The 20,624-nt window shown below is 38.3% G+C and overlaps 1 protein-coding gene across 1 annotated transcript in view; it reads left to right on the forward strand.

Moving 5' to 3' along the window:
* The first annotated feature begins 6,006 nt into the window (after positions 1-6,006).
* Positions 6,007-20,624, forward strand: part of JMJD1C (jumonji domain containing 1C) — a 201,500-nt gene continuing 186,882 nt past the window's right edge. Inside the window, exon 1 of the mRNA XM_072423118.1 lies at positions 6,007-6,286. Coding sequence (XP_072279219.1) covers positions 6,110-6,286 — 177 coding nt within the window. The 5' untranslated portion in view covers positions 6,007-6,109. The remainder of the gene's footprint in view (positions 6,287-20,624) is intronic.

Below are 20,624 nucleotides of genomic sequence, written 5' to 3' on the forward strand. Positions count from 1 at the left end.
TGCACACTGACTGTCAGATCTTTGGCAAATAAAGGTGTCTGGAGATGATCACTGCAAAGAACATTTGTAAACAGGTTTTATTTTTTTTGCAAAAAGATTGTCTTTGGTTCTACCCTGTGCCAAATTAAGTTTTTGCTTTTAATGAACATTTTAGATGACTTATCAAGGACATTTAAAGGGTGAATTCTGGTAAAGCTGCGTAATTTTTTTTTTTTTTTTTTTGAGAGCTCAATAGGATGATTTACGGACTTGATTCTAATATCTCTGCATCTATATACTGGCTGAGAGGTATTAGATAGATAGAGATAGGTAGATAGAAGATGACTATTAGAGAGGCAAGATACCATTGTTTTGATTTCAATTGAACTCACATGAAGTGATAGTAACAATGCATTTTTGGTAAAATCAACCAGTATTTGCTGTGCTTGCTGAAAATGAAAACTAATACAGCCATCGCATCTGATAATAGGCAATATATTAAACGTTTTAGTCTTGGGTTTGATTATTCTTTTTCAAATTCCTATAGGTATTAGATGACAATCTTCTTATTGGGATTATTTTGGGTAGATTAGGCATTGATCTATTGTCTGTGGAGCATAGTTTGAAACCTTTGGACAACCACTCTTGGTTTTATATGTCTTGCACACATGACCATGTGGCTCATTCTTATTAATACGTGTAGGTATGGAGCGGGGAGGAGATGTGGCATTGCTCATCACAGGGTGTAGCTTTAAATCTTGGCCGGCTTTTAACTATCCAGAATAATTAATTGAACCATGTTAAAGCATGCATTACCATGTACACATAGAAAGGTATGAAGGTTCCATGCATGGATCCCTCCAGAGTTCTTGTCCCATGTACCTCTCAGACCTATAGAAAAATACCCCCTTAGCTGCTCTGTTCCCCCATCCAATGACCTACTAATGACTTACTCACTCATAACCTAAGACTTTTTTTTTAGGGCTGCCCTGACTCTCTGGAATGGTCCTACTCATCTTATACCACTTGATCCTACTTTCTGCACATTTAAAAGAGCACTCAAAACCCATCTTTTCAAACTTGCCTACCCATCTTCTTCTGTCTCTTAAACCCTCACTACTTCCCACCACTACATACATCCCCTCCAATTGTGTGTTACCTTCCCCACCTCCTAGATTGTAAGCTCTTCTGAGCAGGGTTCTCTCCTCTTCCTGTGTCAGTTTGTATCTGTCATTTGCAATACCTATTTAATGTACAGCGCTGCATAACATGTTGGCGCTATATGAATCTTGTTATTTTAATAATAATAATAATAATAATAATTATATTATTATTATTCAATGGAAAGGTATGAATAGAGTCTTAATGTCATGGGTATATGTTTTCTAATCATAAGTCAATTATAAACTAAATGAGGATATGGGTGATAGTCCTGGAGCCTGAACCTTCAGACAAATGGAGCAGTAGAAGCTCATATATTTCCATCCTTTTAGATGCAAGGGTGGTTCTAAAATGAACAAACAACATACCACCTTATGTTTTTATTGCAAGCAAAGTGTTAGAAAATATTAAATCAGAAGACAGATATATGAGGAATGTGATGTCCCTTGTTCTCTGAAACCACATAATGTTTTATTGCCTCCTCTATATATTGAATTTTAGTGGCTGGAATATGCTGGCGCTGTTTGTCAGCACTCATCACAGGGAGCAAATATAGAAATTGGGCAAAAATTTTATATATCCAGTTCAGCTTAGCAGCTTCTTTTTTCTTTGCTATTCCAGCCATTACAATTAAATAGAAGGGGTAGTAAAGATACCCACAGTTGTTGATCAATTATTTATTTTTTAAGTATTTAAAAAATTGGCAGCAAAAATCACAAGCTAGGACAGTTTCTTTAAAAAAGGCTACCCTTTCTGACTTGCTTCTGAAAATAGTTGCCTGGTTGTGATTCTCAAACAAAGGCCTAAGTATTTTCTAAAACATTGACCTAGAACATGTATGCACATCAGGAAAGGCAGAATAAAGTCAAATTTCTTCAAGGGGCCTTCCTATGGGGTAAGGGGTGAACAAGCTGTTTGCCAAATAAATGGCATAAATAATGTTATTGTATTCACTTCAATTCACTTCAATCAGTTTAAAGAATCGTCAGTTTTCAGCAGGATTGCAACATTTACAAAATGACCTCTTACTTTTCACAAATGGTGATTGCTAAATTTATGGAATGGCGATCACTCGAATCACAACTTTTTTCATTCACATTTGCCACTGTGAAAGTGAAAAGGGTCCACAATGGAGACCACAATAGAGATGAATTGTTGCTGATGGTCACTTTTAAAGGTGGTGATCATGGCTAGAAAAAGTGGAGCTCAGGTACTTCACTCAAGTGAACTGACCATCTATTTCTTGGATTAACTGCAAATTGGTGATGAATCACTGGTTAACACTATAAAAGAACTGATGGATCTTTTATAAATCTGGGATTAGGAAGAAATAAGGCAAAGAACTGGCAATTCATAATCGGATAATCATTTATTTATCAATTTGCCTATAATGTTTATACTTGATGCAGGCTATTGGCTTATAAAGTTTTGAAATGATGGATTTAGCATGACAACCCAGAAACTATTTCCAACGGAGGGGTCAGCAATCACAGCCTCCATTCTCTCCATTTACAGTTCTCCTTGAGAGTCCCTGGGTGCAGCCATATTTCTATGAGTGCCTCGCTATGTAGCAGAGGTTAATATGACCGCTCTGGAGCCTGCCTCTCTAAAAATTAGTCAGCAGTGATATCTTTTATATTCCTGATCTGTAAAAAGAAAGAGACAGCTTTACTGCAACAGGTAACAATCACAGATCAATTTAGAAAATAGACATTATAATAAATGTAATGTCCCTTGTTCTTTGAGACAGCATAATGTTCTAACGGCTGGAAATTGTTTCGAAAGGTTGGCCAGCATGAAAAATAGATATCGGTAGCTGTGAGAATGATTTGTAGAGATCTCAAAGAATAACTAAAAATTTTATTTCCCTGTAAATGGTCTGAGCATGGAAGTAACCCCCATTTATCGGACCGAGACAAATTTAGTCTCTGTGTGGGCCTGGCATCGTCTGTGACTACTTCTCTGTTTGGAAATGTTTGATTTGAAACATCTGTGTGATTTCAAGGCAGACTCCCCTTCTTGCTGCTAGATATCTGTGGTATATTTAGCCATTTGGAGAGAGAATGGTTGCTTGCAATGGATCTGGCCTATCTCTCGCCTTATCTGGATCTCATGTTCCGAGATTGTCTCCAGCATCAATAGTAAACACGCAGCTGTGTTGTGTTGCAGCTGACTAATGTCTTCTAAGGACTCACAAACAGAGGAACAAGACATGTTTTCAGCTTGTTCTAGAATCATTTGTATTTAGTCAGTATGGTTATACTTTAATGAGTATTTATCAGTATCGGTAAAGAGACCCTTTCTAGAAATCCCTGATCTGTCCTGCTATATCAGTGTTTTGCAACCTGGGTTCCTCCAGAGGTTGTTAGGGGGTTTCTTGAGCAATGAACAATTTGTGTCTCTCAGGTCAGTTTCAAGTTTCTTCCCCTTTGAGTGACACACGGCTCCCTGTGCATGCGCGGTCCGGAGTCCATGCATTTAGTTTCTGGACCACTGATTTAGGCAATGTATACACATCAGATGATTCTTGCCCTAAAGAAATTATTATGCTTATTTGGGGCTAGAATCTCAAATGTGTTGCCCAACATCATTCATGGATCCATGAACAACGACTGCTATACAAGTGCAGGGAGAAGAGCACATCAGGGTTTCCTCCCCTCTCCATAAAACAGAATAGCACTGTTTGTACAACACTTCTGCCTTCATCTGTCACTATTTGTTGATGGTTTCCAGCTGCTTTTTTTTTGAATATGGGAAGTAACCTGAATACCCATGCAAACACGGGGAGAACCTGCAAACTCCATGCAGATAGTGTCCTGGCTGGGATTTAAACCTGGGACCCAGCGTTGGAAAGCCCAGATTGATAACCTCTATATATACTATATATATATATATATATATATATATTTACATTTTCCTGATTTTCCTTGACTTTTTATACACTGCCCCTAAACAAATCCCTGTACCTCTAACCCTGGCTCTGCCACATACTGTACCTGTGGACTTCACCTTCCCTATGCCAGGTTGGTGATGCCATTCTTTTAAGGATTTCCCGCATAAGGAAGGAACCAGCCAGGTGGCTTTCCCATGAAGTCATCAGAGAACAATCATGTACTAGTTTGGCAATACTTCCCTGTAACAGTATAAAGTATGGGCTGAGCTTAAGACAGGGTCTGGCAGGAGAAAATAATGGCCAAGCACAGTCTTTACCTTGGCACATACAACTGGCACGCTGCCAATATGCTTTTTGGCCAAACCCTGTTCTCGTATGTGAAGCTGTAATGGGAGGACTTAGTGTAGAATTAAAAAACACTGGGGGACTTGGGTTCTGTGGGTCTTTGAATGTGATGCAAGAGTCAACTGGACCCAATGAGCAATGGCCTTGAGGTATAAATGAATGCCTGGCCCGGAACAACATAAAATTTACAGATCCTTGTTAAATGCTTTCTGTTGGACTTGTCCCACACAGACAAAACCTTTATCCACACCTTTATTTAAATGAAAATTATTAGTCACTTGTACCTCACTCACAATAGGACTGGCACTAGGAGAGGAAGTAATAGAAGCCTATCATGCTATTTGGCTTTGCACATTGCTTCCAATCTGAACAGATAACTGGAAGGAACAGAGAGCACATGGATAATCTTAGCAGTTTTCTTCTGTTCCTTTACTATACAATCATAAGCTGGGGCTGGTTGGTCCATGAGCTACCTGTATTATTTTAATGGCAGTGGGGAAATAGGAGGTCATGATCCTGTCTATACTGTCTGGTAGGAGCAGTTGATTTCCCTAGTTTCCATGTGCTGTATATTTTGAAACAGGAACAGTTGGTCTTTGGCATTGAATATTCCAGCACAGGAGAGGTGAATATACAAACATAGTGTAATGTTTACAAGGAAAAGATATTTGGCCACTAATCTGTGATAAGTAAAATATTATTTCAAGTGACCAGCACTGTAAGGAATTTAAGGAGGCTCCTAAACTACCAAGAATATTTGGATCGTTTTACATGACAACCAGTATAAAGGGGCACTTCTCGACTGGCCCTCTCATGTAAGCAAGCATTTTACCACTATTTCCTAATATAAGCAGGATTTCTTAACTGGCCCCTACTCAAAGAGGGTATTCAGTGATCCCCAATGTATGCAGGAATTTTACCCCTGCCCCCAATACAAGGGAGCAATTCTGCACTGATCCCATATGTAGGCAGGCATTACTTTACTGACCCCCAATGTAAGCCGGTATTTACTACTGACCCCCAATGTAAGCCGGTATTTACTACTGACCCCCAATGTAAGCCGGTATTTACCACTGACCCCCAATGTAAGCCGGTATTTACCACTGACCCCCAATGTAAGGCCCTATTCTAAGCTGGCATTTCTCCACTAACCACCAATATAAATGGGCATCTCCTTCCTAATCACCTGTGTGATGTAACTCTACAAATGTATGTGTGCTTTTTCCTTCTTGCTATTATTATTATTTGCTGTTCACTTTCTCTATATTTTTTATAAATATTGTGTTATACAGCAGCCCTGTGGGTCAGATTTCTTTAGTTACATTTTATATCTCAGATCTCTTCTACATAGGTCTGTAGTAGATGTAGTTATTCTTAGCGGGGGTTTCCCCCAGACCTGTAAGAATTGCTCCATGTTGTAAAGGTTGGGAAATGCTGATGTAAAGAACAAATCAGTATTCAGGCAGCCCGGTCCCGGGTTGGTATCCGGTGCCAGGCTGTGATTGCAGTGCCTTGTACTGAGCCCGCTGTCACACAGCATTGCCCGGCTGCGGGGGCGAGCGAGCAGCGTGCACGTGTAAAGGGATGCGGGGGATGCTCTGTTCCACATTACACCGGCACACAGTTCACTTGAGCAGCTGGGAGCCGGGGAGCTGTGGCAGAATGTGCGGCCGCTGGTAGGAAAGAGGACTCGCTGGATCCTCTTGTCTTTTCTTCCCGGGACTGGAGGCCATGGCGCTGGGACCGCGGCCGGAGCTGGTTGGGAAGCGCTTTGTGTGTGTGGTCCGTGCAGGAGGAGGAGAGGAGCTGCCGGAGCTCGGGGAGATTGCTCAGATCGGACGCTGGGGATGGAGAACCGGGGTCATACGAGCTGTGTCTCACCGGGACAACAACAACCCCGACCTAGCGGTAAGTGCCCGGGGTGATCAGGGGGCTGACGTCTGATTACAGAGAGAAGATTCTTCCCTGGCTCTGCGGGGACCACTGGGGCTGCCCTGCTTGGAACTCTCACTGCTCCTGGGAGCCTGGGGTCCCTGCACTGCTCCTGAGACCCTGGGGTCCCTGCACTGCTCCTGGGAGCCTGGGGTCCCTGCACTGCTCCTGCTGCTCCAGGGTCCCTGCTCTGCTTTTGGGTTCCCACTGCTCTGCTGCTGGACCTCGTGTCCCTGTTCCTTGTTGTCAGGTGTCCCTGCTCCTATGCCTGGGTGCTCCTTGTTCATGTTTTGGGTCATGTGGTCTTGGTGCTGTGTTACTGGGTTGCTGGTGTTGCTTCTGTTTCTATTGTATTGCTGGTGTCACTGCTCTGCTGCTTTATCAGTAGATTCTGACATTAGCAATCCAGCACTGGTACCTAGGGTGATCCCAGGCTGAGAGGATCCTGGCACAGGAGAGGTGAGTATGCAAACAAGGGGTTTGTGTTGCAAACTTCCAATGCTGGAATTTTTTGTAATGATGTATTGTCTACCTTTGGGAACCCACTTGCTTAGATGTTGTTATTGGGACTTTTGATTTTCCACATTATTTTAAGGCAACAAAGTGACTCCCCACATGAAAACTTTGCAGCCACCATAGCTGGAACCTGTAGTTCCTCAGCAGGTGAAGAAGCCCTGTCCATGCCCTGAGATGTTTGTTAAATATATCAGGTATTTAAGGCTTGTTGGGACTAGTCGTTCCACAGGAACTAGACAGCTGCTCTTTGCCTTTCCTGGGCTGACATGCTGGGAGTTGTATTTACAGCAGATGTCTGTTCTAAGCACTGAGATAGCTCTTTGTTTACTTGCAGGGTTTGTATACAATATAGGCTGTTAGTGTGGTGCGACACAGGAGTTGTTGTGTATTTTTATGGAGTACCTTACTGGTTGGGTGTCCTCTCCTGTCTTCTATCCTGTGGCTTACTGCCTGTGTAGTCCCAACATTACTTTGTTTTTGCACTTTAGTACTTGTTTCCTTGTCTGTCCTAAACAGCAGGATGCTGTCTTGTGTTACATTTAGTGGTGCCGTCAGTTCTAAGTTGTCTTCTTAGAACAGAACAATTCTCCTTGAAATTTTTGGGTCCTTTTATACCTATTTTTTCCATATATGAGCTTTTGGTTAAGACAGCTAAAAAGACTTCTACTATACCTAAGATTGAATTTTTTTGATACTACAAGGTAGTACTGTGTCCTGGATGTTGCCTGACTGCATACATTTGTTATAATCAATATCAGATCTTGTGCTGGGCTTGTACATGAATGTCTTATAGAATAATATTCTGTAAAATAAACAATAAAGAATGTTCTATCTGTAGGGTTGTTTTGGAAAATATTTTAAATGTTTTTGGTGTTTATTTTACATTTCACTGAATGAATTCTTTTTTATAGTTTTGTATACAGTGTTTTGTTTTCAGAAAAGCATATTCCAAAATAATAATACTTAATGTGGAATAAACAAAAATAAGCATTCTGTATTCAGAAAGAATTTGTATCAAATAACATAAGGAAAATAATTTATTAAACAACAAATACATTATTTATACAGTTTGAAAAAAAATATGGAGATGCATTCGTGTATTACATACTGCTTAATTTTCAGTGCTAAACAATATTTGGTCTGTACTTCTCAGATTGCAGGTCAGCTCATATAAAAACAATGCACTCCCTGTGTGGCTGATTCCTTGTTTCAGCAGTTGTTAAGCAGGGAGGCTGAGTAACTGTGGTGGAATGTAGAGCGCCTTCTAGTGGTAGATTCATATTTCTATAAATATATATTTCTTATATGTTGAATACAATAACAAAGAATATATAAGGGCAGGTATGGAAAAAATTACTTTAGGATAAACAGTGCAATTCCTATTCTGTATGGTATGTACTGAGTGAAAATACAACATAGAATATAGTGAAGGTGTTTTTTTTTTTTTTTTTGGGGGGGGGGGGGGGGGTGCACTGTTGGTGTAAGTAAAGATCTAGGTTTGTAATATCTGTGATTTCCTAGTGGTGCTTCCAAAATGTTCCCCTTGTTACTAGTCACTGGTTGGAGACTTTAAAATAGCGGTGAACAGGCCTAATACACACAATGGTCACTTAAATTGGGTCTTGTTTATTGAGAGTCATCACGTAGTCTTTCTAACCTGTATTTTCCTTAATTTATGTGAGAAATCAATATTCATTTGTGGGCTGCATAACTATGTGTTTGAGAAAATTGACAGTAAGCACTTCTGTGTCACCTTTTTGCACCCGTTTGCATTAAATTGCCTTTTCTTTTCCAACGTATGCGCTACCAAAATTCCCCATGTTGGCTGGTGGCGGAGCCTAGAGGAAGTGGCGATATTGCCCCCCGTCATGCGATCGTGCCACTTGGTCCGAATACTGGGAAAAGATTCCATGCCCCCCATACATAGAAACGCTGACTGATATACGCAGAATTGGCCGGGCCATTGAAGTGGTAGAGGAGGCTTTTTTCAAACGCTGTTGTGCTCCAAAAAAAGGGAAAATGGCTGTGTCTCTTTAAATGTGCACATGTGCTGAGAGTGTACCTTAAAAAAAAAAAACATTGACAGAAAAATAACTGGCGGGAGGAGGGAAGGTTATTATGATCATTACAACTCATTATCATGATCATCCAGCTTCCATTGTTTTATTTTTCTCCAGTGCTGCTAAGCATCGCAATGCACTATAATCCTTGCTTTCCCAGGGAGGATGGGGTTAACTGTCAGTGTGTTTGATCATAAAACAGCCTCCTTTTTATTTCCAGAAGGCCCCAGTTCAGCTCTGCTTGTGTGATATATTATTCTTTCCCCCATCCCCCTAGCTTAATAGAAACAATCTGAGTCTCTGGATGTATAGTTACAGATGTGCTCTCAGTATAGCCCCCTTTTTCTTCTTCTCCAGTCATGTTGTTGTGGCATTGTCAGCTCTCCCCACCACCCGGTTTCATGTGATTTACTGTAGTTTTCTAGCTGTGCAGTTCCTCTTAGAGCTTCATTTCTCATGGGGGGTTGTATGGCATTAGAAATGGCTTCTGGCAGGTGAAGAACATAGGAAAGAAGTGTCACACAGCAGTATATGTCTCAGTGTAGGTGGTGATGGTTCTGTCCATGTAGTTTCTGTAAGGTGTCACAGCCAATTGTATATTTCAGGCCCATTCTTACAAATATGATCAGGTTAGCTTACTACAGTACATTGCAGCTTCATTCTGCTTTCTGTTCTTGTTTCCTTTTTTACAGGAGAACCCCTCATTTGTGCCACAGCTTGCATCTCATTTTATTTTTAAAAGGTCATGTTTTGGTCCTGATTTACTTTCTGCTTCCTGCAATTTACACTCTCCCACTATACTTACAACATTCCCTCCCTAAACATAAATAAGAGGTTGTACTTTATAGTTCAGAAGTGTAATGTTAGCCAAATCAGCCCTTGTGACCGTCATGGGGCCCAGCAGCCAAGATTCGGCATAAAACATTTGTGTGTCATGAACATTTAGCTATAGAGCTAAGTAAGTCTAATGAGGGATTTGGTTTAGCAGTTACCAATATGCTAAATATTCTCTGTTTTACTAAAAAAGTGAATATTATTTATTTATTTTAACAAACAAATTCATCTTGACCCCAACCTCCCCCAACCTACTGCAAGCAAAACCTCTCACCTAAGAGTTTTTGTAACTCCTCTGATGGCAGTCACCTCTTGCATTGTTTGTCTTGGTATTCCAAATTCAATGAGGTCAGGTAACGTTCCGTAGGCTTGATTAGGGTATTGCTCCAACAGTACAGGTACACCTAGTATCATCAAGTCTATGGAATGTTACCACACTGGAGGCTCCTTGCTTGATTTTGCTGGGTAGGATGTAAACAATATGGGAGACCACCACTGTTGAAGGAGATGAGTAAGCACCTGGGTGTTATGGAAAGGAAGGATGGGTGGTGAACTTCTAATTCTTTTTTATCACTCTAAAAAATGTTTTTGCCTAGATCACCATTGGAGAGATTCCCCATTGCTTTTGATAGAGGCTTCAACCCTCCCTCAATCCAAAACTAAGTATTTTAGCTGCAGGATGTTTTGGACTTTATAAATTCTTAGCCCTGCTGTGCCACATTTATAATAGGGGGGATACCACCAGGGGCATTAATTTCATACTTGGTAAGAGCCTGACCTATAGGATAAAATTAATTCCATATAATCTTTGAGAGTAAAGAACAGTGCTAATAAATGTATTTGATTACCATTGACTTTTATAATAGGCCTAGACATACGTTTGATCCAGGGGGCTCTGTACAGATTTGGTTATGAGTACAAGACATTATAACTGTACCTAGGGTATTTTTATTATATTATATTTATTATAAAAATAGTTCCTTATTTTATTAGCCTTATTATTCCTTATATTATTAGGTTATATGTTTGTGTATGCAGGATTTGTTTGAGCATTCTTTTCCTATTTTCTTATTAATTTATCTGTGTCTAAAAACAATAAATGTGTGTCTGCATCAGAAGTATTTAGGAGTGCTCAGGTCTGGCAGTATATGCAGCATAGTAACTAAAGAAATTCATAGACCATTCATAGAATTCATAGAATTAATTTTGCTCAGTAGGCGTGCGTAATATACATAGCAACTCATTAACAAATAATATAGCCCTGGATGAATTCTGGCTGGCTACTATGGACAACTTTGAAAATCTCTATTTGGCTTTTTTTTTTTAAAGTAGGCCTTACATGTGTTCATATCCCACTGAAGTGTCTGTGTTGGGATAGAAGACAACACATAGGCCAGGCATCCTTTCCCTTCCCCCAGCATTGCAGAAGGTTCACTGAGGTCAGCCGGCTGCCTTCACATTATGCAGCATTGTGCTCTCCAGGATACTAAATCATTCAAACAGTACTACAGTTTTATTAAGACTTCTGGATTCCCTACCAGGCATTTCTTCTTGTTACTTAGAGAATTTCATTTAACCCCTTCAGAAAATAGCAACATGATTCCCAACTGTGCAGTTAGGGACCTGAATAACTAACAGATTTTAGTTTTCTGTACTGCTACCCTCACCCCATGATTAATAAAGAAGCATTATTATATCATTTTGTTAACCATAGTATCCACTCAGCCTTCTTTTATTCTATATGGTGCACATTGTGTTGTTTTCAAGGACTGTAGAGGTTGTGATTCAGCTGAGGGTTAAGTGAAGTATTACTATTGTTACTATTATCATTAGTTGCATTATCTTTGGTATTACTAAATAAATGTAAAATATTTGTTTGCTTTTTCTCACTCATTATGGGTTTATTTCATTTGAATCTAAAACCAAGCAAGTAATTGTTAGTTATCAAAGTCAAACTATTTGATGCCAACAAATATAACCGGTAAAGAAAATAAACAGGTAATGTCATACTTACCTACAGAGCATCTGAGAAATAAACAAATAAAATTAAACGGATGAGAATCGGTATTCGCGGAGCGGGGTGACTTTTGTAATGTCACAAATACTGAAGCGTACGGCTCGGCAATGGTTGCCTCATACAACTTAGGACTATGCTGACGTCACGCTGCGCCTCCCTTGTTTTTCCGTCTCTAGTACAGTTCGTAAATTGCAAACATTGTCATTCAGAATATAAGATTATATTAGAATATTATTTTTGTTTTATTATTAAAACATAAACATTTCAAATAATGTCCACATTTTCTGTGGAACACTAATTTTTTTTTTATATTTTACATATTTATATAGCTATCCTTTTGTTTCCTTCAAAGCTATTTTATTTTTTTTTCCCTCTCCCCATTCACTCAGTGCCAGCAGCTCTCCGTCTTGGTATGGACAGAGGCCAAACAGCTGGGAGGAAATTCTGTACAGCTGGCATCTCTTAGCTCACCCATGCCCCCCCACCCCCACCCCGGTGCCCAGGGCTATTGCCAAATTTAATGTCTCAACTTCAGATTGTGTATCGTAGTAAATTACTGTATGACCTATCCTGTCGCAGTGACTTTATGGCGGAGCTGCTCTAGCAGAACCCTGGGAAGGCTAATTGATATTTTTTTGCCGCTTACAAACCTTGTGCAGTGCCTTGTTAATTTTAACCATATGTGCAGTGTAATCATCCTGGAAATGTTAAGGCTCTATTGTACTTTGTTTATCTTTCAGGAGTATTTATAGAATACACTTCTCATGCAAATTTGCCAATTTAGCTTTTATGCGAGACTTCATGGGCACTTTTTTTTATTTATAATTGTGTTGCATACTATTGGGTTTATGGATTTTAGAAATGCACTTTTAGCTGATGTGTTTGAGGCTATTGAACATGGCTGCCCGATTGAAGATCCTACTTTGGCAGTTGCTATGGTGATGACAGTGGCTGTAGTTTGGCCCCTTTTGCCTTACGTGCTCAGACAATAAATTGACTTCATTAGAAAGGTAACTGGGTGTTCCTGCATATTTTTGTGTGGTAATGGCTCCATAATAGAATTATTGTCTAAATTGGGCCAATAGTTTTATTTTGTTTGTGTCAAAATAGTAATAATGTCATTGTGTAGAGTTAAAAGTTCCAAAAATTGTAAAACTATCATAGCACATTTTAATGCCATATGTACCTCGGGAAGGAAGTGGGGGCCTTAAATGAATGTTAGAATCGCCCAAGACATGCCAAAAATTTGCTGACAAATCATAAATTTATTTATTATACTTTTCTCTTTTTTACCATCTTTTATTATTATTATTATTATTATTATTATTACACAGTATTTATATAGCGCCATCATATTACGCAGCGCTGTACAAAGTCCATAGTCATGTCACTAAGTGTCCCTCAAAGGAGCTCACAATCTAATGTCCCTACCATAGTCATATGTGATTAATGTAGTCTAAGGTCAATTGTTAGGGAGAAGCCAATGAACCTAACTGCATGTTTTAATAACTTTGTTTTTGTAAAGCAGCAACATTACACAGCACTGGACAATAAAAACCTTAGATTATAGCCAACAGATTTACCCTTTCAAGAAAATTTATCAGGATTTGTTTTCATGTTAATTGTTGGTCAGTCAAATGAGGACTTTATTTCTGTAGCTGATTTTTTATTTTATTATTCAGTGCAATTTAAATTGTTTTACTGATATGACAGCAGCAACCTAACATGAAATTGGCAGTTTGCACCTTGAAAATTGTTATCCTCATGGTATAATTGTACAGTGGGATTTTTATATAATAATTTAGAATGTTTAATGCTGTTTTTATGGTACATCCAATGTTTTGTGTACATTGGACATCTGTCATTCCACATATGGATGAGACAAAGTGCCTGTGTTGCTATAGCAACCCATACAAGATTTTAAGTTTTAAATATTGGGAAAATGACCCCTTGGCTGGGTGTTTTTATGAGCAACGCAGAGTCCTTTACTTGCAGTATGTAAAAAGGAGGCTTATTTTTATGAGCAATTTTCTTTTTTCTTTTTTTTTTTCCTTTTACAACAATGGCATGATGTGCTTTTGTTAAAGCAATTGTAGTAATAATGTAGGAGTAGGTGGGAGCACTACCTATCAATGGTGCCTTCCTGGAGGTCAGGTAGATAAAAAATCAAATTACATTTTTTTAATTGTAAATTCTGTTTTATTATATTGTTGGGTTAAAAGCTCCAGAGCCTTTTTTTTTCTTACAGAGCCTTTGTCTACAGAATACATTTAAATTAATATTACTACCTAATTGTTACCATGAAAATAGTATTTTTTATAAGACATCAACATATTACACAGTTCTGTACATTAGGGGTTGCAAATGACCAATCTGCATATTTGATAAGTACTGTACAAACAATCATACGGGAGGAGAAGAGGACCCAGAGTATTAGAGGTTACAATATAATATGTAGATTATTATAGTTTTGTCTTTAGGTGTTTTTGTAGGATGGCTAAGATTTAAAAGCCAAATATTAGGCATTTTTTTAAAATACATATTCGAATAACATGTTTATATTTATCAATGTTTTATGCTGTACCTAAATCTATAATGTACATAAATATGATGTAATGTTACTAGGCAATATAATAATATAAAATATATTGGTAGAAAAAATAGCAGTTGTCTAGTCCGCTTCCTATAATCCCTGCAAAATTTCATTGCCAAGATGCTGTTTGTGTACCAAGCTGCCGTTTTAACAGGAATACAGCTTTCATTCCCCCATGTAGAATGCATACGCAAGCATTTCTTTTGTGTGCTGAAGGTAAATAGTTTTAAAAAAATAAATGTGTGTATGTGTGTGTATATATATGTAAATATATATATATATATATATATATATATATATATATATATATATATATATATATATATTGCATTTGAGTTTTGAATATTATTAATGTTTTTGTTTGTTTATATTTACCTTATTTGTGTTTTTCAGCATTAGTTCCCAAGTAGTAAATATTCATTTAAACCCACATGTTTCATTAATCTTAAAGATGCAGCCATTAATCTGCATTCTGGAGCGACTTGTAGCATTTAATCCAGGTTTAGCTCTATGGTCTGCCCCCTGCTCTATCTATCAGTTTAGAGCTAGCTGCTCAGAGATGTTTTCTTACTGGTTGATGCAGCGCTCATTACTCTGTAACATAGCTGCTGTGCAGAATAGAAAGTTGAGGCTTTCAGTGTTCATGCTCACTGTTACCAGTAACTGATTTCCTGTTTCCATGACACCTCCAGTGGACCCGAAAACAAGCAGTATTGGCTTAGGTGAGATGTTGTGTCTGGAGAAGTGATTGAAAGTGTGAATGAGCAGTTTTACACTAAATAAAATGTAGTTTAAATGCAATACCAGCTTAAGTAAAGCGCTATTTGAAGAAAACTTTTGAGCAGTTTGAGCAATTCAGGCTTAAAATATGATGAATAAAATACATAAACAGCATGTCAAAAACCTAGATATGGGAGGGTGAAAAATGCAATTCCTGACCCTTAGTATTAATGTTGTGCGAGACCCCCATCTATATTACCCCATTACAAACCTCCATAGTGATCCTTTATTATGGCTGAAGAATTTTCATGTGAATAGTAGGGAGACTTAAGAGGTAGACTAATGTCATCTCCCCTCCTATTGTGTGTTATTTTGCCTACCTCGTAGATTGTAAGCTCTTCAGGACAGGGTCCTCTATTCCTCCTGTGTCACTGTCTGTATCTGTCATTTGCAACCCCTATTTAATGTACAGCAATATGTTGGCGCTATATAAATCCCGTTTAATAATATTGTCAAATGTTCTACAACTGTTTAAGAAGACATCCTTGTAGGTGTTTCCTTTTACTTCCTTTTGCATCTTTTAGCCAGGAAGTAAAGGAAAACTACCCTAACAATATACAGTGCAATAGTCATTTTACAGGGTGTTTTAACACTTCCTCATTACACATGGCTCTGCATATACTTTATTGACTTGAATGAATTCATAAATACATGAGTAGATTATTACCAAATTATAGTTGAATTGTTACTATGGTTAACACATACATTTCCTTCAGCTTTTATTATTCATCCATGGTGAATAGATATATAGCAAATCTTTATCCATCAGTAGTATATGAATTGTTGTTTTTCTTTGTGCACTATAACCAATGTCTGGGGTTGAAGATGACATCGAACATGACAAATAATGTTTTAATTGTACTGTTCGTGACATGCTGACTTTGTTGCATCTTAAAAAGTCATCCAGTCCTTCCTCATTGAGCTGTAGAAGGATGTTGCTCTTTTGACTTGCAAGCTTTCAGACATCTGGGTCTCATTTTGTAATTCCTCCAGGCCTGTTTATTTTGTTCCTTGTGAGCTGGAAACCCCTCTGTCTTAAAGCAGGATGCAGCTCCCCCCTAGTCGCTTCCTGCATTTCTCATTGGCAGTCATTCGCTCATCAAAAAAATGAAAACAGTCTTGGCATGGTTTTCATCTTTTGTTTTAACCTCTTGCTTGTTGGGACAGCAAAGCGTGCAATTGGATTGTTGGCAAGAAAAGGGGATTATCAAATCTTTGCTTTTCTGGAAGTGCAATGGTGGAATGTTTAGCTATTCCCCCATACTGAGAATGACCTTGCTGCACTGTTTGATGATCTCATAAGAACAATGCATATTGCTTTTATTAGGGAAGAGAGAGGTGGATGCAGCAATGGGCTGAATTCTCAGGGGAGGAAACCTGCAGTGAGGAAATGTGGAGGCTGCCATTGCTTACCTCTCTTTGTAAAAAATACTGATGTCCTGTCTGTCATATTAATCCAGTGTCTATAGCATTGGTCTGGAACTAGTAAGCAGGTCAAAAGATCTGGCGATCCCCATCCCACTTTCTTGTTTCTGGTCAGTAAGTAATATTGCGAAAGATGGTCAAAACCTTCAAAAGAAGGTCAACAAAGCCACATATGACAACCTAAATGTCAATATCATCTCTTTCCCTGTATGTCCCTCATTTTTTGTATGGGTGACACAGAAAGGTAGAATCCTCTTATTAGAGGTCATAGATAAAATAACTAAAATTTTAGTTCTTCACTACACTAATCAAACTAAAAAAAGACGAGATGACATTATGCAACATTTAGCCTGGCATTTACAATCGCATCTCTTTTATGGCATGCACAGATACCACCAATGCTTGTCTAAATAGCTCATACACTTTGGAGAGAAGAATATGATTGCTAAATGCAACAAAGATTTCTGAACCTTTAGTCATGGGCCCTTTTGGTGTTTGGAAGTGCTGCTATCAATTAGTATTTCATCAGGTGCTATGAAGAAGAGAAGAGTACATTTTTAAAAGCAATCAGTCCAGCTCAAGGGTGTCAAACTCAAACACACAGAGGGCCGAAATCAAAAATTTAGACCAAGTCGGGGGTCAAACCCAAAATCCACTGAAAAAATTAAAGTTTCTCTTTCTCACCAGGTGCAAAACCTTCCCACACAGAAACAAAGAGGTCCCGCTCAACACTCAATCCGGAACAAGCCCACAAGAAGCCTGAGTTTTTTTTTTTTAATTTTAAACTCAAAAAAATGTTTTTAAATCAAAAGGATCTACTAACAAATAAAAAGCTAAACATCTATTTATTTATATATATATCCTTCGTATGACACAGAAGTGACTGGAGCTAATGAGACATTGAATGGCAGAACATTGCACTACAAGACTATAGTAACAGGAAAGCTACAGCTCACCTGGCATAGGAGAATGATGTGCTGCCCTCTCTGCCTCGCTCCCCACTCCCCACTGTTACAGAGCCTTCTCACACACAAAGACATCCCCAGCATCCCTATAGACGTGCAGCCGGCCGTTTGACACCCCTGGTCTAGATGGACTTTTGCTTTTCTGTAGTTTTTCAGTTTATTTATTTACTTATTTTTTATTCAAATCATTTTGCTATCAGTTATAAATATAAACATACCAGTGATTAGATGAAAAGGTATTTTAACAACTTTTTGAGCTGTCAGATGTTTGTTGTATTGCACAAGTGTTCAAAGTTCTGGCAGTGAAATCCAGCACAGCAGGTCTCCGTGACTTTTATTGTGTACAGTGGTGACGATCATGTTTGGATGGTGTTTGATCATGAAGTGTCATGGCGGTAAGGTATGTGGATACAGAAATCAGGTGCCCTAATTCTCATTCACTTACTTCTAGAACACTATACACTATGGGACTGATTTATTAAAACTCTCTAAGGCTGGAGAAGATACACTTTCATCAGCAAACCTGAAATACATTCATTCCAGGTTTGCTGGATCATGCAGCTTCACTGATGAAACTGTATCTTCTCCAGCCATTAGGAGGCTTATTAAATCAGGCCCATGGTCCCTATTTCTAGTCTTAAAAAGGCTACCAGAGCCTGATGTATCAGCTCACGCCATTGGATGGGCATTGGTTTCTTCACAATAGAGAGGAATGCTTGGTGGAGACTGTAGGAGCACAACAAACAGGTGCTACAGCTTGCATGCTCTGAAAATGGTGCAACATGGAGAAATGTAAATGTACAGTTGAGATCTTGTTTGTCAGTCTAATGGCCTAATGCACTTAATCACACCAGGCACCAGCAAAAATAATTGGCTTCAGCCTGAGCTTCTGTTGGGAAAGATTTACTGTCACTTCCTTTTCCAGGAACAACCTTTTAAACTATGCAGGGAGCAAAGAAATCTAATCGGAGTTCCTAATCTTATCTGCAGTATCTGACACCACTTTTCTTCCCCCATCTGCATTCTAAATGGGTTTCTGAATCTGCAGTCTAATGTAACGTTTGCATCCCTTTTTTTTGCACTATCCCCACCTTTTCATCCACCAAGTGTTTCCTGCCATGGAAGACACCTATATAGAAGGTTTGTACATGTATGGACAGCAGTAAGCAGATTCTTGTCAGTAGGATGTAATACCACATCTGGCTTCAGGAATCCAGTAAATTTGTGGCTTGAATGGGAATGGAGGGTTGCATGAGTTGGGTAGGTATACTTTCTCCATACCCTCTACCCTTTAAATTATTCATCATTATTCTCAGGTGTGTGTTATTAGCTACACATTTCTCAGGAGGGGTTATAAAGAGTATAATCTATGTCTTTCTCTACATATGCACACATAAGGATGGGGTTCATTTTTAAACCAGTGAAACTTTTTTTATTTAGTACTATTGGGTAAAAAAAAAGGTGGCTAGAGCCGTCTTTTAGTAACTCTGAAATTTAGAATATAGATAAGTGTTTTGTTTTTTTTCACCGCATCTTACAAGCCTTCTGAACTTTGTTTTTGACCTGGATTAGAGTCATGTAATGAGACAGTCCTCCATGCAGTGTGTAACAGAAATGTATGGTAGTTTTTAAAAGTATTCCAGAAGGTACTAAAGCCAGACTTGTGACCTACATACCGCCTGAATCCTGCTGTTTAATGTCTGAAACCTTCCCTGATAGACTGGCTGCTTTTCAACAGTTTGAGCAGGAGAAATTCTGTATGTATATTGTATATGTATTGTATATGAGCCAGTAAAATTTAAGTATACAACAATATCATTTTCTGTTTAACCATAGTTGCTGAATACATAAACCTGTACACCAGAACATTTGGAACAAACCTGCATTTATCTTGGCTGTGCTGTATTTTATATCTAATCTTGCCATGTCAGGTATTTGTGGCATCATTGCTAATATTTACAATGTGAAAGATCTATGTAACAATGTTGTTTATACTAGAACATATGCAGTAGAAAAAACAATAAAAAAATGGATGTGCGCATCAACTAACCCCAACACACATCAATGCATTGCTTTGTGTTGTGGTTCATTGCATCAAATAAGTCCTTGCACCTTTTTTGTTATGCTGATGTGTGTTAAGCGGTTCACTGAATGATTGCCTTAGCCCAACACATGGTATTACACATTCACTATCATGACTGTACAGATGTGAACTGGTCTTGCAAACTAGTTTAAAAAGAAAAGGCAGAAAGTTTATTAGAATACAGATAGCTATCTGTGTAATTATTTCTCCCTATCTATCTGAATGTTTGTGTAGTTCACACATTTTTTTTTTTTTTCATTTTAACGGTGACTTTCCAAGCACAAATTTTATTTACTCTACCCCCTTATTACACTGTAAATTAGCAATAATCCCAGGCAAAAGAAATTGAAAACAGTCTCTATTCTATACACAGAGGTGTAGGGTATGTATCCCAGCTCCAGCTCCTGATGTCCTGCTAGCATGATGATAGTATGATATATAAATATTTGTACTCAGAATATTAGTTTTATAAGAGCCATTTAATTTAGCACAACAGTCAGAGGAGAGGATTGCTTTAATGCACCTTAAATGTAATTCTGTCATGTTTTTATAATAAGGATGAAGTAGTGTCACTTCTGGTAGAAGATTGTGTAATTTGAAATGCAGATGTGCAGAATCCTTGAGAAACCGATGAGTCAGCAAAGTGAAGCAAGGCCTTCTAGGTGATGGCAATGATTGTGAAATCTCTCTATCCCATGTGTGAGCAATATTTCATGACTCCATGTAGACATCCTCTCCAGATCCTTGTTTATGAATACAAGCAAGTATTCATTTACTTTGTTTTCTATTAGTATTTTGCATTCCATAAGTTTATTAGGTGATGTAATTTTTGTTAGTAGCAGTGAAAACAATATTTGTATAAACAGTAGCATTTTGTTTGCAACGTTGTGTTGTATGATGTTTTTTCTATACATTATTTGCTTTTTTTGTATTTTTTACATTGAGTGAACATCTGAGCCTGGCCATACAGTTCGATTCAGTTTAATCAGCAGGTCATCTATCTGAATGTTTTTTTTTTTTTATGAATCTCATTAGGCAAAA

Source organism: Pyxicephalus adspersus, chromosome 10 (assembly GCF_032062135.1).
Source record: "Pyxicephalus adspersus chromosome 10, UCB_Pads_2.0, whole genome shotgun sequence".
Lineage (NCBI taxonomy): Eukaryota > Metazoa > Chordata > Amphibia > Anura > Pyxicephalidae > Pyxicephalus > Pyxicephalus adspersus.